The 23,415-nt window shown below is 42.8% G+C and overlaps 1 protein-coding gene across 3 annotated transcripts; it reads left to right on the top strand.

Moving 5' to 3' along the window:
• Nucleotides 1–304: 304 nt before the first annotated feature.
• On the top strand, nucleotides 305–20,124 carry LOC143491265 (NACHT, LRR and PYD domains-containing protein 14-like). 3 transcript variants are annotated; one of them, XM_076990115.1, is made up of 20 exons: nucleotides 323–415; nucleotides 1,659–1,724; nucleotides 2,456–2,674; nucleotides 2,880–2,954; nucleotides 3,784–5,569; nucleotides 5,849–6,022; nucleotides 6,932–7,105; nucleotides 7,441–7,614; nucleotides 7,838–8,011; nucleotides 9,816–9,989; nucleotides 10,092–10,205; nucleotides 10,386–10,559; nucleotides 10,847–11,023; nucleotides 13,237–13,410; nucleotides 13,920–14,096; nucleotides 14,508–14,735; nucleotides 14,860–15,033; nucleotides 17,178–17,351; nucleotides 17,425–17,603; nucleotides 18,128–20,124. In XM_076990115.1, the coding sequence occupies exons 3-20, from the start codon at nucleotides 2,512–2,514 to the stop codon at nucleotides 18,166–18,168; spliced, it is 4,506 nt and encodes a 1,501-aa protein (XP_076846230.1). In that variant the 5' UTR covers nucleotides 323–415; nucleotides 1,659–1,724; nucleotides 2,456–2,511; the 3' UTR covers nucleotides 18,169–20,124. The 3 variants fall into 3 exon arrangements, with proteins under 3 accessions (XP_076846229.1, XP_076846231.1, XP_076846230.1); XM_076990114.1 differs by lacking the exon at nucleotides 1,659–1,724 and having other exon boundaries at nucleotides 305–415; XM_076990116.1 differs by lacking the exon at nucleotides 1,659–1,724 and having other exon boundaries at nucleotides 305–415; nucleotides 14,508–14,681; nucleotides 18,128–20,123.
• Nucleotides 20,125–23,415: the final 3,291 nt, after the last annotated feature.

Here is a 23,415-nt window from a genome sequence, read left to right as displayed (position 1 = left end):
CATAACATTTCAGAGAACTTGTAATACAAAAAGTTATTCTCTTAATGTCAACAATGTGGTAAGTTTCATGGTGATTACTATGAGATACATTTTTAACCTATTCACCTGTAGTGTATTTTACTGTAGTGTCTTAAAGTGAGCTTTACTACTTAAATCCCGAGAAACTGTATAACACAACTGTTGTTTATGGCTAAAAACCTACAGAGTCCCTGCGTAAAACAAACACTTCCGTTGTGTTGTGGCTGGATTTGCAGCGCGTTTCTGACATGTTGCGCATGCGCCGTCATTTTGATGAATTTGCTTTGCATATTTGCAGCGCGTTTTTTCGCTTGCGTCGCGTACGTCAGTCATCTTGACTTGACTATGCGGAAGAGGCACTTCCGAAAAAGGGAAACTGGAAGTTTCTTCCTTACTGGTAATGACCAGCACACCACATATATTATAGCAGGAGTTTGAGGTCGCTGAATGACTAATGTGTAACGTGGCTGATACCGAATGAAGATATAGTATAGTGTCTGATTAATGAAGATTAACTCAACTGGTGGGTCGCCACCCAAAAGTGGGGCGCGGACAGCTTGTAAAAACATTAGTAGTCTACTCTTCTGATTTTGTACTCGTCTTTTATCTTGAAAAAAAGACAGAGACACATGTCAGGGCTCCAGATTGCGACAAAAATGGTGGTAATCGCGACCATAAATATTAATTAGCGAGTAATATAATTATTTCACTGGCTAGTGGCGACAGGTGATACCACAGCATTATTTTTTATGGGTGAGGATTTTTTGTCATTGTAAAAATGTCCATTTTCTTTTGAGTTTGTATTTACAGGTTACTCGATATGCTGTAGCTCCACTCACATGTTCGTCTCTGCACATCAACAAATGTGTGAATCCGATCACGTGACTCGCGAAGCAGCGGAGCTGAAACTTTTGCACTAAGCGCTTGTTGAAAATAGCGAAGCGAAAATAAGTCTACATCTCAGACCATAAGAGGATACACTCCTTTATAACTGTACATAGTTTTAAGTTCATTTTAATGGGATCGAAAGTCACTCATGCATTCTAGGAAACTTGGTAAAGTTCGCTGCAACGTCTAAGGCACCGTCTACAAATGACCTTAACACGGACGCAAGTGGAGGTCGTAAAGGCCCCAGAGCTCTGCGCACTCCGTTTTTAGCAATCATTTCTACAGCTTCTAAACGGTTTTAAAAGTTGCATTACACTAAGCGCACCCTAAATAACAACCTACAACTAAAATATGGGTATTTATATCTTGCACCAATTTGTGGTGGTCAGTTTTTTTTCCAAGTATTTCAATAGTTTTTAAACTGTCCATCATAAGTCCACAAAACAAGGTTGTTGATTAAGATGCACTTAATGTACTATAACTTGTTTTATGCTCTTATGATGGACATTTTAAAAGTTATTGAAATATTTGACAAAATATGCACTTACTATATATAAAACTTGTTTTTATCTTATGAAGAATCATTAAAAAACTATTGAAATCATTGCAGAAAAACAGAGTGCTCAGTGCTCAGGGCCTTTACGACCGCCACTTTCATCCATGTTGTGTTAATTTGTAGATGGTAACAGTAGTACATTTAAAATAACATGTCTAATTCCAATTATGTTAACATGAAGCCAATTTAACCACAGTTACAAGGAAGAGAAAGACATCAGGCATGTTGGATGGCAGAGATCCTAAATAACAGCTGATCTGTTGTGAGTGTTGCAATGCTTATTAGTTTGTATATTATTATGGCACCTAGAAAAAGTTATTGGTGTCTGATTTTTTCCTTTTAGGACCCACTGGCTCCTTGAGTAATTTTTTTTGTCTGGAACACAGCATGCAAACCAATCTTGTTTCCATGGTAACCACCAATTGTTAAACCCTTTTAATTTGTTATAAAATTTGTACTGTATAAAACTGGGTCGTGACTTAATGACAATGAGAAAATGTGGGTCCTGGGCTGAGACCAGTTGAGAACCCCTGGTATATAGCCTAGTATCTGATTAATGAAGTTTGAGTGGTCTGTAAAGATTCTGTAAAGTTCTCATTTCTCACGGTTGACTGATCACGTGTCGTGATTGTTTATTGAACAATACCGCAGTGTAAATTATTCTTCCTGATTTGACATCAGTCCAGTCATCTCCTCCTAGCAGAGGGTCGTCTGTGTGTAGGCTGTCTGTACATTCTTGGTATGCATCGTGTTCACACTCCGTTTGCATATAAAATACCATGTTTCCTGTTTATTTAGCTGCGACAGTCACTGACACGCTGTGTGTCCCCGTCTACGCTTTTTACGTGGGACGTAAATATATGTGGTATAGCACAATAATTAAAGTTACTTCTCAGGTGTTCACTGAGGTCAACTGAAGATGACTTATTGGCTTACATGTGAATACTGTAGTCATTAATGTAGAACTTTGTCCTTCGTCACATTACCATCCAGGTGTGACCGGACATGATGGTACCGTAATCTGCAGTGGTGAAGTGCTGCTTAGTTAGATGATGGAAACTTCTACTCCAGCTCAGAGTGGTCAGGTCCAGACCAACAGCACAGCTCAGAGTGGTCAGGTCCAGACCAACATCACAGCTCAGACTGGAGGGAATGTCTGTGCTCCTCAGCTTCATGGGAATTATTTTCAAGGCCCAGTGTACATGTTTCAAGGTTTGTAGTTTATAAATTACTGAGTCTGTCCATTTCAATTTTTTTCTTTCACATAAAATGAGAAGTATAGCCTAAATATTGTAACTATAATCAGTCTACGTACCATCTTCACTGGAGTTATTCTCCTGTTTTGGAAGCTTGTTTTTAGTGTGTTGAGTTTTCAGTGCAGTGTGGAAGTTATTACAGATCTCACGTCTGCCTGCAGGTGCAGAAACTAAAGATTCCACCTGCTGTGCAGCTCAGGACAGGCGCTCTGCTGACATTACGGCTCTCTCAGAAGGTATTTGTGTGTGTGTGTGTGTGTGTTTGTGTGTGTGTGTGTGTGTGTGTGTATGTGTGTGTGTGTGTGTGTGTGTGTGTGTGTGTGCGCGCTCACGCATGAAGGTTGGACATTGACTACTGTTCAGTTGAGTACACTTTACAGTAGTGGGTAGACTACTGTTCAGTTGAGTACACTTTACAGTGGTGGGTAGACTACTGTTCATTTGAGTACACTTTAGAGTAGTGGGTAGACTACTGTTCAGTTGAGTACACTTTACAGTAGTGGGTAGACTACTGTTCATTTGAGTACACTTTACAGTAGTGGGTAGACTACTGTTCATGTGCATGAGTGTGCATTCAGTGTACTAGTTTAGGAATGAAGTTACCACACCACAAGTTAGCATAGCTAAACAAACTAGCATAGCTACACATGCTAGCATAACTACACATGCTAGCATAACTACCAAGCTATCGTTACTGACAAAATCCCAGAAAATCTCAAGATTTTTTTTGCTTACAGTGCACACCCTTTTGTGTGTGTATGTGTTTGAGCGTGCACATGTTTTTGTGTGTGTGCATGTTGACTACAAATTATTAGTACCAGAATATTTCAGTACTTACGGCAGTTCACTTTAATCCATTTCAGGTATGGAGGAAGTTTGTCTCTTTTACTGTAGTTAGTGTTTTATGAATGAAGGTGGACTGCATAAAATGTTGCACAGTGATATGTAGAATATCATAATATTGTAATAATGGCATACACTGAGTGTTAGGATGTAATTCTGAATTTGATATTCAGTATTACCATATATTAATTTTTATTTGTTCTGTTTCTGTCTGCTTATCAGATTTGATCATTCAGTATAAACAAAAACACAAATGCTTGCTAATGAAGAAATGTAAAAAAATTAATGAAGGCCTCTCAGAGCACGGATGCTCAAACCTTCTGTATGAGATCTACACAGAGCTCTACATCACACAAGGAGGGAGTGGAGAGGTCAATAATGAACATGAGGTGAGACAGATTGAGACAGCATCCAGGAGACCAGCAATAGAAGACACACCCATCGACTGCAACAATCTCTTTAAACCCTTAACGGAACAAGATGAACCAGTTAGGACTGTGCTCACAAGAGGGATTGCTGGAATTGGAAAAACAGTCTCTGTGCAGAAGTTCATTCTGGACTGGGCCGAAGGAAGAGCCAATCAGGATGTCTGCTTCATATTTCCACTTCCTTTTAGGGAGCTGAATTTAATGAAGCAAAAAAACCTCAGTCTGATGGAGCTTCTTTTCTGCTTTTTTCCACAAATAAAAGAAATACAATTAATAGACAGTGATGCGTACAAGGTCATTTTCATATTTGATGGTCTGGATGAATGTCGACTTCCTCTAGATTTCCATAACAATGAGAGTTTGTGGGATGTAATGGAGTCGACCTCAGTGGATGTGCTGCTGACAAACCTCATCAAGGGGAATCTGCTTCCCTCTGCTCTCCTCTGGATCACCTCTCGACCAGCAGCAGCCAATCAGATCCCTCCTGACTGCGTTGACCTGGTAACAGAGGTTCGAGGGTTCAGTGACCCTCAGAAAGAGGAGTACTTCAGGAAGAGGATCAGGGATCAGATCCTGGCCAATAAAATCATCTCACACATTAAGTCATCAAGAAGTCTCTACATCATGTGCCACATTCCAGTCTTCTGTTGGGTTTCAGCCACTGTTCTAGAGAGGATGTTGGGTGAAGCAGAGAGTGGAGAGATCCCCAAGACTCTGACTCAGATGTTCACACACTTCCTGATCTTTCAGATCAAACACAGGGACAGAAAGTACCATGGGAGATATGACTTTAATCCTGATCAGACCAGAAAGATCATTTTGATACTGGGGCAACTGGCCTTTGAACAGCTGGAAAAAGGCAACCTGATCTTCTATGAAGAAGACCTGAGAGAGTGTGGCATTGATGTTAGAGAAGTGTCCGTGTACTCAGGAGTATGTACCCAGATCTTCAGAGAGGAGTTTGGGCTGCACCTGGGAAAGGTGTTCAGCTTTGTACATCTGAGTGTTCAGGAGTTTCTGGCTGCATTGTTTGTCTTTCTGTCCTTCATCAACAAAACTGTGACAAAAAAGGGTCCCACTGATCTCTCTGATTTGATCAACAAGCCAACAATGTATGACTTTCTCAAGAGTGCAGTGGACAAGGCCTTGCAGAGTGAGAATGGGCACCTGGACCTTTTCCTCCGCTTCCTTCTGGGTCTCTCACTGGAGTCCAATCAGACCCTATTACGAGGCATACTAACACAGAGAGGAAATGGCTCTCAGTGCAAACTGAAACTCGTTGAGTACATTAAAAAGAAAATTGGGGAGGATCTCTCGCCAGAGAAAGCAGTCGAACTGCTCCACTGTCTGAAGGAGCTGAATGATCATTCCTTAGTGCAGGAAGTGCTGAAGTATGTGAACAGGACAAGTTATTTTTCTCTCCGCGGGGCACATCTCCCTCCGGCAAAGTGGTCGGCTGTGGCATACGTCATGCTTGGCTCAGATGAAGACCTGGATGAGTTTGATTTGCATAAATACATGCCTACAGAGGACTGTCTTCTGAGACTGCTGCCAGTGCTCAAAGCATCCAGGAAAGCCAAGTTGGTATATTTATTTAATCATAAACATTTACTGGCATTTGACGGTATTGGTATTGGATTTTTTGATCCGTCAAAATCCGACACAAGTACGACTAGGACCAGTGAGAAACATAACGAACACACACACAGGACAGGGCAGCTATAGACTACTGACATAAACTGGACTCATTAGCCAGTTTGTAATATGGACCTCTGTCGTCATATCTCATATCTCAGATGTTTTGTGTGTGTTTTGATGTGGTGTCTCGGTGTCCTGATGCATCATCATTTCTTTGCCAGACTGTGTAATTGTTGGCTCTCAGAGGAAAGCTGCACAATCCTGTCCTCAGCACTCCGATCAAGCTTGTCACGTCTGAGAGAGCTGGACATGAGTGACAATAAACTACCAGATTCAGCAGTTAAGCTGCTCTCTGCTGGACTGATGAATCCAAACTGCAAACTGCAGACACTGAGGTGAGATCATCTTTACATGGATGCAAATCACGCACTCACTCATACTAATTTATTGTATATATTATATCACTTGAATGAATATTTTAGAGCCCATGCGGCCCACGGGCTATTTCTGGCCCGCGAGCTGTTTTGAAAAGTGTTCTCAAGACGATGCCGGGGATTGCCTTTATGGCAACAACAAACAGGTAGCAGACGCCCAAATGCGTTCGCCACCCACCCCGTCGACAGTTTACGTTCGCCACCCTCCCCCTCCCCAACCAGCCCCTTCAGTGATTGAAAAAATAAAGTGTGGCCCGTCATCATTTCTATTTGAGTACCCCTGTTTTAGAGAGACTTGTAGAAATGCTCAAGGTTTGTGTGTGTGTGTTTGAAACAAATCCTGTGGTTGGTCAGATATTTTATTTTCCTCTTTCAGTCACTGTTTCAAATTCCCTTTAACCTTTAACCTTTTCATCACATGAGACTTCCACATCTGTTTCCTCTGCTGTTTTCTCCGTCTTGTCTATGATCACCATATCTGGTTGGTTTGCCATGACACGTGTCATCCGTTGTAATCCAGTGGGATCCAGTTGTCTTTGATCACTGTTTCTGGAGCCTCTCATCTGTCCATGTGCCTTGTATATGCAGTTCTAAATAATCTCTGACACTTAGGGAGTATAAACCACCCAAACATGGTCATTGTTCTCTCAGATGTGAGGGGTTTTTCCAATCTCTCTCAAATGGTGTTCTGCAGAGAGGAGGGTACACCTGTAACCACCTCATTTTGTTTATTGTTATTCTGTCCATTATGTGGAAGGTTTTACACTCTTGACATTTCCATGTTCATGTCATAAGATTTTTTTAATGTTTTTTTTTTTACCATGTTCAGTTGGTTCACAAACGTGTGTGTCTGTGTGTGTACACATACAGGATGTCTGACTGCAGTATTACAGAGGAAGGCTATGCTGCTCTGTGTGCAGCTCTGAAGAAAAACCCATCACACCTGAGAGAGCTGAACCTGAACTGGAATAAACCAGGAGACTCAGGAGTGAAGCAGCTCTCTGATCTACTGGAGGATCCACACTGTAAACTGGAGAAACTACTGTAAGTTACTGATTTACAGACACACACACACCCACCCATATGTATGTTTGTGTGTGTATATGTTGGTGTGTGTGTGTGTGTGTGTGTGTGTGTGTGTGTCTCATATTTTTACTCTTTCTCTTTTTTTTCTGTGTACATACCCTACATATGTTTGGACTATTATCTGCTTTTTGAATTTCTATATGTTGAATGTTGTACATTACAGTTCGTTGCTTAATGGATATATTTGAGCTACAAGGAAGGTGGTTAAAACCATTGACAACTGAAATGTTTTTGGAATGTTATTGAAATGTAAATATTGTATCTGTGTGTCTTGTCTTGTTTTCTCTCTACAGTCTGTCTGGCTGCAGTATTAGAGAGGAAGGTTGTGCTGATCTGTGTTCAGCTCTGGAGAAAAACCCCTCACACCTGAGAGAGCTGAATCTGAACTACAATGAACCAGGAGACTCGGGAGTGAAGCAGCTCTCTGATCTACTGGAGAATCAACACTGTAAACTGGAGAAACTACAGTGAGTTTCAGATTTTATTGAGTATTAATATCCACGATTGCCCAGGATGAATATATTAATTTAGTTAACAAACAAGCTAAATTCAAGATGCAAACAGGTAAGTAGAAGTACATAACAAATGAAATAAAACAAAAATGAGGTTTACACTTATATTCTCATACAAAATTGAGTTTGATGTTTTGCGTGTGTGTGTGTGTGTGTGTGTGTGTGTGTACACATACAGGATGTCTGACTGCAGTATTCCAGAGGAGGGCTGTGCTGCTCTGTGTTTAGCTCTGAAGAAAAACCCCTCACACCTGAGAGAGCTGAACCTGAACTACAATGAACCAGGAGACTCAGGAGTGAAGCAGCTCTCTGATCTACTGGAGGATACACACTGTAAACTGGAGAAACTACAGTGAGTTATTGATTTACAGACACACACACAAATACATATTTGTGAGCAGGCCCGTTGACAGTCTTGCTGGGGCCCGGGACAAGAAAGTTTCATGTGCCCCCCCCCCGATAACGTCATTTGAATTTCCTCTGTAGTATATAATATAGCCACACATCAAAGCTGTTTCTGACAGCTTACTGGTTTATACTTCACGCGTCGTGGCGCGAGGGTCCGCGCGGCGAAAATTACGTAATCGCAATGGCACCGCCACCGGGCCTCACGCGCTGTCGATTCGCGAGGTCGTGCACCTCTCGAATTTTGTAACTTCGCGCGCGCCGCGCTCCAGCGCAATGAACAAAGTCACGTTTGCAGGGTTCATACACCTTTACAAGGTGGAATTAAAGCACTTGTACGGCACTTTAAAGGTCCATTTCAATATTTCCCAGCACGTTAAACTTAAAAAAAAAATTTTTTATTAAGTTAAATATACTCGAAATAATTCGAAATAATTCGCTTTTTATCACATTATTTAATGGTTGTTTATTTTCAAAACACCCAATCTTAACGTCTTCACGTTCTCTCATGTTTTGTCCTGGAATTACAAGAGGCTCGTATTTGTTAACGTAATCCAGGAACTGTTCAGTCAGACAGCTATTTGTTGTGAAACGAAGTAGTTACAATTTCAAGGATTTTCAAGTACTTTAGCCTAAATTTCAGCATTATTCAAACCTGGAACACAATGCAACATTAAAATTCGTCAGGTAAATGTTTTTTCTTTCTTTTCTGCGCTCCAGATTTCTGTATTTACTTTACTTTAACGATCCACCACTGTATTTCCCGCTGTTGGGCGGGTACCAGCGGCTACAGTAGGTGCTGGATCAAACCATTTTTCAGTGTGAGGCGGGGGTGTATGCACTTAATGGAAAATATGCAGATAGGTAAGAAAAAAACATATATTTTAGCCATTTAGCTTATTTTGAGTAAAGAAAGTTATAGTAATGAAAGATTTCAAGATTATTTAAAATTATAGACTTTAAATAAAAATAAATTGCTGGGCTCTTTGATGGGCCCCCCTGGCGCTGGGGCCCGGGACAACAGACCCGGTTGTCCCCCCCTGTCGACGGGGCTGTTTGTGAGTGTGTGGTTATATACATACATATGCAGCATTACTTCAAAGTTTGTGAACTCCTTGAGTAGTTTAGATCTTTCTGTTATTATGATTCTCTTATTTTATCATCACCAGTTTTGTATATGAAATGTCAGGTGTATGTTAATCAATTCCATGTACTTGTTGTGAGGGGAATGTGTGAGTTGCCAGCAGACTACATGAAACAAGGAATCAGAGTAGAGTGCAAAAGTAGATGAACCACAGCTGCGCTGGTGAAGTCAATTAGGTTAAAGATTCTGGTGAAACACATGTGAGTGTTCAAGTAATTAATTAAGAAGATCAATCAAAAAGATTTGAGCCACACTGATTACAAGGGGGAGGAAGCCAATCAAAACAAGGTTGTGCAAAGGTGTAAAGCACACAGATAAGCAATGCAGAGAGGAAAGGAGACATGTGAGGACTTCAGGAAGAAGGTGGCCCATCCATCTGGGAAAAGCAGCAAGAGCATCTCCAAGATTTAGGGAGCTGGTCTTGTGATTGGAGGGTTGTGGGTTCAACACCCAGCTAGGTGCCCTTGAGCAAGTATATACACAGTATATACATATATATATAATATATATATATATATAGTGCTGTGTGTGTGTGTGTGTGTGTGTGTGTGTGTGTGTGTGTGTGTGTGTGTGTGTGTGTGTGTGTGTGTGTGTTATTTCACTGCAGGCTGTCTGGGTGCAGTATTAGAGAGGAAGGCTATGCTGCTCTGTGTTCAGCTCTGGAGAAAAACACCTCACACCTGAGAGAACTGAATCTGAACTGGAATAAACCAGGAGACTCAGGAGTGAAGCAGCTCTCTGCTCTACTGGAGGATCCACACTGTAAACTGGAGAAACTACAGTGAGTTACTGATTCACTGTATTCCTTTTCACACACATAGTAGGTTAAACAGATCTAAACATTTAAAAATGTATTAAGTTTAAAAACAATTGCTCTTTGTAGGGTATGTGTCACTTCACATTTAAGGCAGTTCAGTGTGAGCGGCAGCAGAGACATGAGAGTGAAGCAGCTCTCTGCTCTACTGGAGGATCCACACTGTAAACTACAGAAACTAACGTGAGTTACTGATGTGTGGAACATCTCAAATATACAGTAGCACTGCGCATGCATGTTTGACTGAAATAGATTTATGCTTTTACTTTTTACCCAGTGCTTTATTAGATTATTGAGTATGTCTGTGTCTTACAGTGGCAATATATAGGTAATATAGTGCTGATTATTAATGTGTTTTTCCAGGTTGAAATCGTGTAATCTCACAGTGGAAATCTGCACAGTTCTGGCTTCAGCTCTGAGCTCAAACTCCGTAAGTCTTTCAGAGCTGGACCTCAGTTCCAGTGACCTGCAGGACTCAGGAGTGGAGCTGCTTTCTGCTGGACTGGAGAATCCACACTGTAAACTGGAAGGATTAAGGTGAGATCACTGGTTTCAGTGGATGTAGGTTATGTTCTTGATTTTTGAAAGAACATATATCTGTGTTGGCGATAATTTGGCACATCAGCTCAGTGTTCCCACCGTATCAGACATTTAATACAGTGTAAGTACACTTAAAGTACACTTTTCCACTCACATAGTGCACTACACACAGGCTGATCATGACAATATCAGAATCTTGCTCAAAACACCAGTATTTTTAACTTTCTCGGGAACTGTGTGTAGCTATTGAGCTATATGCAATGTTTATCCTCTTTTCTCTACAGTCTCTCTGGCTGCAGTATTGGAGAGGAAGGTTGTGCTGCTCTGTGTTCAGCTCTGAAGAAAAACTCCTCATCACACCTGAGAGAGCTGAACCTGGGTGGCACTCACCTGGGGGACTCAGGAGTGAAGCAGCTATCTTCTCTGCTGAAGAATCCAAATTGCAAAATTGAGAAGTTAAAGTGAGTTGTTGACTTGACGTGCTTCTATCCAGTGCAAATGTTCATTTAAATTAATATATTATCCATATATTATTCCTCAATGTAAAGGAATGATATGATACACTTTGCTTGGAAATCCACTGCACAATTTAGTTCCAATAGATAGATAGATAGGTATTTACAATACTCAATGTTCTTGTAACATGAGTTGTGGCAGGATGTGGAGACGAGTAATCTTCACATACACAGCTTTATTCGCTTACATGAACAAATGAAACAGCTCCGAACAACCTCTCTGGGAAGACAGGGGCAAAGACGTTGGACCAAAGCATAGAGACAATCACAAAAACACACACAGGTGCATTAACAACAAGGGGCAGAAAAGGGAAAAGGGGATTAGGGAGAAAAACCAGGACAGACAAAAACACAAACTGGAATGGAGTCCCAGACCTCCACGCCTGATGCCCTGTGACTGGCGTGGTTGGCAGTCCTGGGGTGATGGGTGTTGGGGCTGGCGGGGTTGGCAGTCCTGGGGTGACGGGTGTTGGTGCTGGCGGGGTTGGCAGTCCTGGGGTGACGGGTGTTGGGGCTGGCGGGGTTGGCAGTCCTGGGGTGATGGGTGTGGGGGCTGGCGGGGTTGGCAGTCCTGGGGTGAAGGGTGTTGGGGCTGGCGGGGTTGGCAGTCCTGGGGTGACGGGTGTGGGGGCTGGCGGGGTTGGCAGTCCTGGGGTGACGGGTGTTGGGGCTGGCGGGGTTGGCAGTCCTGGGGTGACGGGTGTTGGGGCTGGTGGGGTTGGCAGTCCTGGGGTGACGGGTGTTGGGGCTGGCGGGGTTGGCAGTCCTGGGGTGACGGGTGTTGGGGCTGGCGGGGTTGGCAGTCCTGGGGTGACGGGTGTGGGGGCTGGCGGGGTTGGCAGTCCTGGGGTGACGGGTGTTGGTGCTGGCGGGGTTGGCAGTCCTGGGGTGACGGGTGTTGGGGCTGGCGGGGTTGGCAGTCCTGGGGTGACGGGTGTTGGGGCTGGCGGGGTTGGCAGTCCTGGGGTGACGGGTGTTGGGACTGACGGCTTCCCTCTTGGTCCCCCATCAGGACCTTTGGTGCGAGCGCCAGTGTTTGGTACTGTAGGGGCACTGTCATGCTCCTGAAACGTCACCCTGGGACGCACGCTGGCTTTGGGTCCTCGTGCAGTTCCTCGTGCCCTCACTAGGAGGCGTTCTTCGACGTTGGAACCCCGGGGGGGGCGGCACCCAGGGGGGGAGCCTTGGGAGAAGAGTTCTTCCTCAGCCTCCAACTCCTCCTCGACCTCTTGAGAAGGTGCAGCTCCTCATGCTGGTGCCTTCTGAGGTGCTAGTTTACTCTGTAATTTCTCCCTCCGAGGAGGGAAGAGGAAAGTCTTCTCTGGTATTTCGATGGGGGAGGGCAGGAAGTGGGAGGGGGGCTGCGCCCTTCAACCTGATAATCTGTTGTATCCTGCTCGTGGAGCTGGGGGTGGAGTTCGTTTGATCTGCCAGCTCTCTGTAGAACCCAGCCAGGCCCTCCTCCTCGGCCTCGCGAGTGCACAGTTGCAAGAATGCGCAGAAGAGTGAAATGCATATATTATATAGATTCATGACCTATAGTGATCTATTTCATGTGTTTATTTCTGTTAATGTTCATTATTATGGCTTACAGCCAATGAAAACCCAAAATCATTATCTCGGAAGAAAATGACCAACTGAGAAAAATATTTTTTAATTCAGAAATGTTAGCCTACTGAAAAGCATGTAAAGTACACTCAATACTTGGTCTGGACTCCTTTTGCATGAATTACTGCATCAATGAGGCATGGCATATTTGCCATGAATCTATTTAATATATGGGTTTCACTTTTTTTTTATTTTTATAAATTATGATTTTAATGATGTTCTTGAGATTTATTGAGATGCACCTGTATATGGACGCGGACTACACCTTCACACCCCCAAAGGGTCAGGGGCTTTACCGTGACGGGTCTCTTACTCTCTGACATTTGACAACACAGACACACACAAGTTGTAAAAAGATGTTGACTAACTGATCCACCTGACTAGGATCGGAGTCAGTGTCACTTCTTATTCATCTTGTATGTGAGACACACACACACACACACACACACACACACACACACAGAGAGAGAGAGAGAGAGAGAGAGAGAGAGAGAGAGAGAGAGAGAGAGAGACTCTCTTTATTCTGATTATTTCATCTTTGTTTCTTCCAGTTTCAGTCACTGTAAACTCTCAGAAGAAAGCTGTTCTCATCTGGCCTCCGTTCTGAGCTCAAACTTCTCAAGTCTGGCGGAGCTGGACCTCAGTTTCAGTGGACTCCAGGACTCGGGAGTGAAGCTGCTTTCTGCTGGACTGGAGACTCCACACTGTAAACTGGAAGGATTAAGGTGAGATCACTGGTTTCAGTGGATGTAGGTTATGTTCTTGATTTTTAAAGATGATTTTTGAAGATAGTTTGGCACATCAGCTCAGTGTTCCCACTGTATCAGAAAATCAGACATTTAATTGTTTCCTAAAATCCTGGGGACGTGTACAGTGTAAGACCCAAAGTACAGTTCTCCACACACATAGCACACTACACACAGTCTCATCACGACAATATCAGAATCCTGATCCACACAGGATCACACAGCACACTTCACACACACTGCACCCAACATACAAGTTCAAACAGCACACTACACACACACACACACACAGATGGCATGAGCTTGGTATACAACAAAAGTACAAAAACAGTCTAAATAAGAACCAGCCTCTTGGCCATCCCTGCACATATACGTACACAAAGACCATCACAACCATATCAGAACCCTGCTCAAACCTGCCAGTATCCGTAACTGTCTCAGGAACTGTGGTGTTGTTGAGCTATATGCAGTTTTTATCCTCTCTACAGTCTCTCTGGCTGCAGTATTGGAGAGGAGGGCTGTGCTGCTCTGTGTTCAGCTCTGAAGAAAAACCCCTCATCACACCTGAGAGAGCTGAACTTGGGTGACAATGTACTGGGTGACTCCGGAGTGAAGCAGCTCTCTGATATACTGGAGGATCCACACTTTAAACTGGAGAAACTACAGTGAGTCCATAAACAATGAGTGCATTGTTGTAAATTGTAGTTCTCTCATAATCACTCTAGAAATCAATTTTGAAATTCAGTCATTTCAAAATGGCTGACATACCTTTATAGTATCCAAAACCATTAAGGAATCCATTTAGTTACAGTCATAGTTTGTGCCCAAACACCAAATTCTAACATCCCAGTCAGTTGAATTTCTGACTTTGTTTAATCTGCGATGTATACATGCTGACTATGAACATTTTACTAAGATGTCAGTTTTATAGATTTATTCCTGTTTTATCTTTATACTTGAATACTAATTACCAATAAATCTATCATTATGTTGAGAGCGAGACAGATAAAGTTTGTTTGCGTTGTTCCTGTGTGAGTTGTAAATACACTGAGGTGTTTTTCTCCTTCTCTCTACAGTCTGTCTGGCTGCAGTATTACAGAGGAAGGCTGTGCTGCTCTGTGTTCAGCTCTGAAGAAAAACCCCTCACACCTCAGAGAGCTGGACCTGAATGACAATAAACCAGGAGACTCAGGAGTGAAGCAGCTCTCTCCTCTACTGGAGGATCCACAATGTAGACTTGAGAATCTTGCGTCAGTGCCCTGTGGTCTCTTTTACCCTATCCCTAACCATATAGTCTCTTTATCGTAAGGGAGTATTTATGAATTTTGAAGCTTAAACTACAGTAAAACAAATGCATAGAAATACATTGTAAAAATTGTTAATCAATACACAAAAGTTAATTGTGGACTGGGGGTGTGTATCTTCTAGACTGGGCAGTTGTGGTCTCACGGAGAGAAGCTGTGAGATCCTGGCCTCAGCTCTCAGCTCAACCTCCTCAAGTCTGAGAGAGCTGGCACTGACCGTCAATTACCTGCAGGACGCAGGAGTGAAGAAGCTCTCCGCTGGACTGCAAAATCCACGCTGTAAACTGGAAAGACTGTGGTGAGACCATCAGTTTTTTTATTTATTCTGGATGTACACATACCCACTTTCAATCTTAGTTGGTTTGAGTTGTAAAACATTTTCTTTATGGAGACCAGCTAAATATCTCCACTCTGTCAATGCTTTGTATTTATTATTTATAATAAGGCGAAAACCATTTCCAGTATCTCATATTTGACAGGATTATCCATACAGTACACTGTACTTTAGAATCAATGAGGGATCTTTCACATTTACACAGTTCAAAACTGCACAGCCAGAATATTAACTGCCATTTAATTATTAGCCATTAATTAATTAACCATTAATTACTCCAGCATTGGCATCCTTACATCCCAGTGCACTGCACAAACCAGCACCAGATATTACTGATGTTTTTCATAGTCCTGCTTAGTTGTGCATGTTTTTATGTGGAATTGATTCATGTACACCTGTACGGTCCTTAAGCTCAACACACATCAGCACACACAAGCACTGACATGAGAACCATGCGGGGAACAAAGGGAGACGAGACAGGAGAGGGGACAGGACAGACCGGGACCGAGCAGAATGATGGACAACAGACAGTGGAACAGGGACAAAGACAGAGGGAGGGAGACTACAGGCACAGACACACAGGGTACAGGGGTACACAGGGATAGCCAATTTTCCCCGCATATGTGTACCGTTTTAACGTCTCGCGTTTTATCTCGCGAGATCATCCTTTTTTTTCTTGAGCACCGCCACTTGGCTGGGTGATCAGTTAAGCGTGGCTGCAGCAAGAGTAAAAAAATGTACCTCTGATCCACATCTATGATTCAATGAGTTACTAGTTCACTCTGGTGCCAACCACTGGCGAGCAATCGATCGCGATATAATACTTAATTTGTGTCCATTTTACACCGCCACCCCCTCCAGGTTCAAATCTCACTCCAAGCGATCTTGAAAAGTTGGCAACCCTGCAGATGTATGGTTAAATTTTGGATTCAGAAACCATGATGGTAGGGAAGAGTTGGATAAAAGCACAGCCGTGTGTAAACTGTGCAACATGGAGGTGAAATATTGTGGGAATACCACAAATCTGAGAAATCATTTAACGCGACACCATCCTGATATTCAAAAAACCAGAACCCAATTTAACGCGACACCATTCTGATATTCAAAAAACCAGAACCCAAACAAACTCCACTAGAGAAGGCATTTGCGATTAAACTATCTACAAGTTCTCCCCGTGCCAAAAACTAACGGAAGTGCTTGAATTTCACCTTTTAAAAGTGTATGATTTACGTCGTTTTCGGTGCGCGGACCCTCACGCCGGTCACGACGCGTCAAGTATAAAGCTGTGAAGTTTTCTCAACAGTAGTATTGTTACTGCAAAAAGGAGCTGTCTCACTCCTCAACATGTTGATCAGCTCCTTTTCTTGCAGAAAAATTTGACAATCTCCAAGATGTCAAAAACCAGTCATGAATAAATCTTAGTTTTTGGACCTTAATGTTTACAATATTCAGAACTATGTTCATAAATGTTTTTGTTACATGTAAAAAAAAAAAAAAAAAACTTAATTTGCACTTTAAAAGGCTGTTCAAAACCGCTTTCAATGCCTTTTCTGGTAAAGGAGCTATGTGGAAGAGTGTGCATTAATTGATATTAAAAAAAGAATGTAACTGTTGTTCACAGTATAAACACTAATATCTTAATACATTTTAATAAAGTTTGAGTGTTCCTTGTATCATTACAACATTTCACATTCAAACTACACTTTTTATTGTAACTGAAATGTCCCTACAAGAATCGATATTGAATCGGATCTAATCGAAAATCGAATTGAATCGGGACCTTGTGAATCGAAATCGAATCGAAATGGGAAATCAGTGGTGATACCCACCCCTACTTTGCAGATACACCCAGTGTTTAGAAATATTTATTTAGTTTTGCAGTGCATTATTTTGCCTGGTGAAGTGTGTGTGAGTTTTACTCTTTTATTTCTCCTATTGTGTTTATTTCTTCTAAATGTTCAGCTAAAGTGTCTTTTATTACACTATTGCCATACGTTCTGTGACGCCATTAAAGCTAATCAAGTTCAGGTTGATCTGAAGGAGAGAGCACGTTTAATCTGTGTGTGTTTGTGTGGAAAGAGTGTAAGAAACCCTTCTTCACTCTGCAGGCTTTGCTTTTGTCACTTTGGAGAGGACGGTTGTGCTGCTCTGTGTTCAGCTCTGAGGAGAAACCCCTCACACCTGAGAGAGCTGAACCTGACTGACAATACGTTTGGTGACGCGGGAGTGAAGCAGCTCTCTGCTCTGCTGATGGACCCACAGTGTAAACTAGAGAAACTACAGTGAGTTGTTTAATGTTGGTTGTTATTCATGCTCTCATGCGGTTGTACTTACTCAGAAATGTATCTACTACAGAATGATGAACTGCAGGATTGGAGAGGAAGGCTGTGCTGCTCTGGCTGCCGCTCTGAGGACCAACCCCTCACACCTCAGAGAGCTGAACCTGGACTACAATGAACCAGGAGACTCAGGAGTGAAGCAGCTCTCTGATCTACTGGGGGAACCACAAGATCATGCATGGCATAGAAACTACAGTGAGATACCTCTCCATCTCTCTCTCTCTCTCTCTCTCTCTCTCTCTATGCCTCCCTCCCTCTATCTCTGTCTGTCTCCCTCTCTCTCTCTCCCACTTTCTCTCTCTCTCTCTCTCTCTACCTCTCCCTCTCCATGCCTCCCTCTCTCTCTCTCTCTCTCTCTCTCTCCATCTCTCCTTCTCCCTCTGTCTCTCTCTCTCCCTCTCTCTCTCTATGCCTCCCTATCTCTCTTTCTCCCACTTTCTCTCTCTCTCTTCCCCACTTTCTCTCTTTCTCTCTCTCCACCTTTCTCACTTTCTCTCTCTCTCTTCCCTCCTTCTGTCTCTCTTTTTACTTCTGTGATTTGTACTGAGTCCTGAAGGGTTCTGGAAGATGATAAATATTGTGGTATCATTTTGCATGTAATCCAGTCATTATGTATATAGGATGTATATTGGGCAGCCACTGCTACCTGTGCTGTCCTCCTTGGGGACGGTTTGTCTAGCTGATCCGCACCATGTGTGATGGGTCTGTTGTCTGTGCAGGTTCTGCTGAATGTTCCTCCTGTGTCCTCCTCCGAAAGTGACTGAAGCTCTGCTAGCCAACCAGCACCAGAAGCAGGGACAGACCCACCAGTGCCACCAGTGTGTCCAGCGCTACCAGCAGGTCCCAGTGGACACCGCTGTCCCTGCTCTGAGACATGGTGACTTCTCCGTACTTCAGTGCATACTGGATTCAGATGCTTCATGGGGATATTGAGATGGGACCATGACAGTTATGAGTTCACTGCCGTCTTTTTTAAAGCCTGGGGTCACTTATGGCGCATTTCCACTAGGTCCTGCTTGGCGCGGTACGGTTCTATACGGGTCGCAATGGAACGGTACGGTCGCGTTGTGTTTCCATTACAATGGTGAACCACCCCAATGTGGGTGGAGTCGCTGTTGGCACGTGGGTTGTAGTGTCGTGACATCATTTGTATGCGACCACAACACCGGTCGATGCCCCTTAACACATAGCATTATTGTATCTTATTTATCTTTATCTTCATTATTGTATGTGGTTGCTCTAATTATTGATAATAATTTGGTATTACTCAAACAGGCTGAACACACCCTGCATAAAAAGCATCAGTCATACAATCAAATGAAATCAAACTTTATTATGAAATATAGATATTTAAAGTACAACATATGTAAATAATATAGTTATAGTTAAAAAAAAAGTGCAAAAAGCAAATATATACGTATAGCTTTATATGAAATAAATATTTATAGTACTACAAGCAACATTTTGTGTGCGTTTACTGGCGTCTGTCTCGCATGGTGTTCACAAGTTCGCCAAGCAGCCCGAGGAAAGCCCGGTTGAAGGAAACATTTTCCGCCAACTCCGCTCGCCTCGTCAGTGGAAGGGGAATCTTGAACATAAAAAATAACAAATATTAAACACAAGCATTCCCGTGAAAGCAACAACAATGTAGCGTAACTGCACAAAATGTGTAGCACGTCATCGCTGCTCATGCTGTGTTTATGGCTACAGCTAACTAGCAACTAGCAAGGCTAAGAGCTAGCTATTGTACAGTAGTGACTGTGGTGGTAACATTAACTACAAACACAGCTCTAAATTCCTGCGTTTACAATAGATGCGTTCATATTACGTTCATATTACATCTTTTACGAGCCTAGTAAAACTGAAATCACAATACACTCACCATTCTCCGTGGCCTCCAGCACCGACATTGTCCAGCACGTTTTCTCTTCCGTTACTGGCTGGCCGGTGACCGTATAACATCCATTTGCTGGAACCATTTCCAGTCTTTGCGGTTTGCTCCGCTGCGTCCGTTATGGTCCTTCACCGCCCGGTAATCGCGTTAAGCTTTTTTAGCTTGGACCGACCGGCACTGCTGAATGGACCGCTGGTAGCCATGAGTGGCCATTAGCGCGGAAACCTCGCTAAAAACCTTTACATTTCTAGTGGCCCCGTCCAGTTCGCCCTGGATTTTTTGATCGCTGATTATTAACAGAAAGGTTTGTACCTCGGCGTTTGACCAGGGAACAGACTTCTCTCCTTGGGTTTTAAAAATGGCTGAGGAGTCCATAGCATAGCGGAGGAGTCGCTCTCCTGACGCAACCTGTGACGACACTCCCTGGCCAATCAGTGTCATGCTGTTCCTCCACGTCACAGAACTGTACCGCTTCGGAACGGTTAGAACCTCGAGCGAGTTGGTACAAAAATAGTACCCGAAAGTACCGGCTAACCGGGACCTGGTACTAATGGAAACACTCACAAACCGTCGCGAATCGAACCGTACCGCGCCAAGTAGGCCCTAGTGGAAATGCGCCATTATTTTATTGTGTGTAATCATGTTGCTTGTTGTGTACAATACAACAACCTTGGGTGTGTAAATAGAGACTAAGACCTTATAAGTGTGTGTCTCTTCTTGATTGGTCTCCCTGATGGCTGCATGTGATTCCTTCTTAGTGGTCTCTTGTGTGTGTGTGTGTGTGTGTGTGTGTGTGTGTGTGTGTGTGTGTGTGTGTGTGTGTGTGTGCGCGTGTGTGTGTGTGTGTGTGTGTGTGTGTGTGTGTGTGCGCGTGCGTGCGTGTGTGTGTGTGTGTGTGCGTGTGTGAGGTATGTGTGTGTGTGTGTGTGTGTGTGTGTGTGTGTGTGTGTGTGTGTGAGGTATGTGTGTGTGTGTGTGTGTGTGTGTGTGTGTGTGTGTGTGTGTGTGTGTGTGTGTGTGTGTGAGGTATGTGTGTGTGTGTGTGTGTGTGTGTGTGTGTGTGTGTGTGTGTGTGTGTGTGTGTGTGTGTGTGTGTGCGCGCGTATCCTCCTTACACCACTCTTGCAGGTTGACTGACTGAAGTCTAGTGCTCCTTTGGCAGGGCTAGTGATCAATGAGTCACTAGTGATCATCAAAGCTACACTTCTGGAAGCACAAACACTGAACGAGTCTAGCGCCCTCTAGAGCGAACACTTGGCAGTGTATCTATAAGTTGAATTGAGCACAATTATTAAGTGGAGACTGAGAGAGAATTATGTTCTCAGCCAAATAAATCTGACCTTTTCAGTATTTAGACTAACATAAAATACATCAAATATAAAGTACAGAAGTAGTATATAAATGTATGTAAAGTATGTAAAAATTAAACACAAATTTGTTGTATAGTTACAATAAAGTTTAGAATATTTTATGATCCAAATAAGAACATGGTCAGTTCTCACAGGTAATTTACATAACTTTATTTACATAACTATGAATATTCATCAGGCTTTCGTGGTGATGCCTGTTCTTCAGATCAATAACATCTATCAGGGTGTGATTTGACCACAGTGCAGTCTAATCCTGTCAGCACCTCTAAAGTTTCCCTTTGTTAATGTTAGGGGTTGACAACATACCAAAATTATTGCAATTGCAAAAAGGCCTTTATTAAAACAGATATCTCCGGGGATCTCATTTACATCAGAGAGATCCAAAATGTACTGGTAACAAGCAGGTTTATATACTAATGCTCCACCCCTTCAGTCCACTTGCATGGTCATACATAGAGTTCTCAACGTGCATGCATGACTTTGCATTATTTCATGGTCACGGTGTCTCAACCTGATAGGGTGTCCTTACAGGCAGTTGGTGCAAGTGACCTTCTGTGGAGCTTATCAGTATAGAACATATTCTACAGACACTTCACAAGAGTCTAACACTTGCCTTAGACCAAAGTATTTTCTGATGCAACAATAGGCTGTATAGCCCTTCTCAAAATATATAGCTTAAAGCTCCACATACAATCCATATACAATTAACAATTGTATATCTAATTTTAATAACACATTTACTGATGAGCAAAATATACTTTTGCTAATGTTATTGCTAAGCAAAAACTAATTTTCTCAACATTACCAGAGACCACCTGGAGTAACAGGTCAGTCTATTTCCCCGAGAGAGGGCAGGTGGGAGTCTGACCTGATGTCTTTCTTCACTTATATTTGTCTCTTAGTAAAGCTATAGTGTTTTCATCCACAAGATGGCACCATAACATGTTCTATCAGTGTGTGGACAGAGATGACGTCATGGACTAGTGCTTCAGTGTGCGGACAGAGACGAGCAGGCTCTTTGTTTCTGTGTCCTTCACTAATTCCATGGAGTCATGAATTACCCACCTGTTTTCTCGGAGCAGGAAGGTGATTAAAAGTGCTCACACAGATGGGCCAGATGTTGTTGTACTTCCCAATAAACGTGACTGGCCTGGTGTCCGCTGTGGGCGGAGCTAGAGCCGGTCCCTTCACACCACCACGGAGAGTCATTCTCCCCACTCTACTTTGCCCTGGACTATCAGGTATTCAATTTCTGAAGACTCAAAAGACGGGAGAATTCTTGCATGGACTTTGTTAATTTTTCAGTTATATGCTTTGTTCATAACTTTGACACTGAAACACCTTATGAGTAGTTAAAATATATTTTCTAAAGGATGGGTACTGTAGTCTGATCTAATTTAAAGTTGACTAGATTTAAAGATGACTAGAATTTAACTTCTAATTCAGCCATACACTGTACTAGAGAGAGAGACAGACCTCTGAACTCAAAAAGAGGATTAAAATTATTTTTCTAAGATTAATCATATGAAATTAAGGCAGTGATCTTGACAGACCTACTGAACACTGCCTAAGATTATAAGTGTGTCTGAATAGAAACTGTCACAGACAATCCCAGGAGTTTAAAAGGACACGTTACCCTTAATCCCAGGAGTTCAAAAAGGGCACTCGTAACCCCAGGAGTTTAAAAGGGCACGTTACCATTAACCCCAAGACTTTAAAAGGGCACGTTACCCTTAACCCCAAGAGTTTAAAAGGGCACGTTACCCTTAATCCCAGGAGTTCAAAAAGGGCACGTTACCCGTAACCCCAGAAGTTTAAAAGGGCACGTTACCCTTAACCCCAAGAGTTTAAAAGGGCATGTTACCCTTAATCCCAGGAGTTTGCCCCTCAGCCTAGCTGCCCATTCACACACACTTTGTTTGGCTTGCAAAAAACACTGCATGAAGGATCTCACTGACAATGAAACTCCTCTTACTGTGTATATGTCACTGTGTGTGTGTGTGTGTGTGTGTACGTGCGCTAAGAGGTACAGTGCTAACAACATGGAAAACAGGTGCAATGTGTTGGCAGCATAACATACAGATGCTTATGCTTTTGATTTTTGTAGTTTAACATGTCAAATTGTTCTGATTTATTAGAACAGTTGGCATGATGTACGTGGTGAGATGAGTTATAACTCACTGAACTGACCCACTGCCATGTCACTGGGTGTGAAATCATGACATCGTGTACATCATTCTCTCTGAACTTTTTATTTGCCTATATTTTTAAACATAGTTGCAAATCTTTGTTCTCTGGTTATGCTGAGTTGCACAAAAGTGGCTTCTTGGATAATTTCCCTTTAAGTGTCATAACAGTGCCTGGTTTACTGTGACTTTAACACACTCTTGTATGAGACTGTGTGTGTGTGTGTGCGCGTGTGTGTGTGTGTGTGTGTGTGTGTGTGTGTGTGTGTGTGTGTGTGTGTGTGTGTGTGTGTGTGTGTGTGTGTGTGACAGGAGCTCAGTTTGTTTCCCAACTTTTATCAAAATATGCTGATGTATCAATTTAACTAAGAACTGATCTGTTGCAACTCGATCCTTACTAAACCTTTAACACATCAAACACACACTTCACCAGGGACTACTGGGCAGAGAGAAACGACAGACACAAAAGAAAAAAATATTCCTAACCCTCACACTCGCACACCGACGTTTTATAGTGTCAGCAGAGGCAGTTTTCAGAGACATCCTGCTATAGGGGA

Source organism: Brachyhypopomus gauderio, unplaced genomic scaffold (genome assembly GCF_052324685.1).
Source record: "Brachyhypopomus gauderio isolate BG-103 unplaced genomic scaffold, BGAUD_0.2 sc73, whole genome shotgun sequence".
Classification (NCBI taxonomy): Eukaryota; Metazoa; Chordata; class Actinopteri; order Gymnotiformes; family Hypopomidae; genus Brachyhypopomus; species Brachyhypopomus gauderio.
The sequence above is the reverse complement of the archived record's forward strand: the minus strand, read 5'-3'. Positions and strand labels throughout refer to the sequence as shown.

Excerpts from the sequence above, each read along its gene's own strand:
- LOC143491265 (XM_076990114.1), top strand. The coding sequence starts at position 2,512 with ATGATGGAAACTTCTACTCCAGCTCAGAGTGGTCAGGTCCAGACCAAC. Across the intron at positions 2,675-2,879 it reads CCCAGTGTACATGTTTCAAG|GTGCAGAAACTAAAGATTCC; the intron begins GTTTGTAGTTTA and ends GTCTGCCTGCAG. Across the intron at positions 10,560-10,846 it reads TGTAAACTGGAAGGATTAAG|TCTCTCTGGCTGCAGTATTG; the intron begins GTGAGATCACTG and ends TTTTCTCTACAG.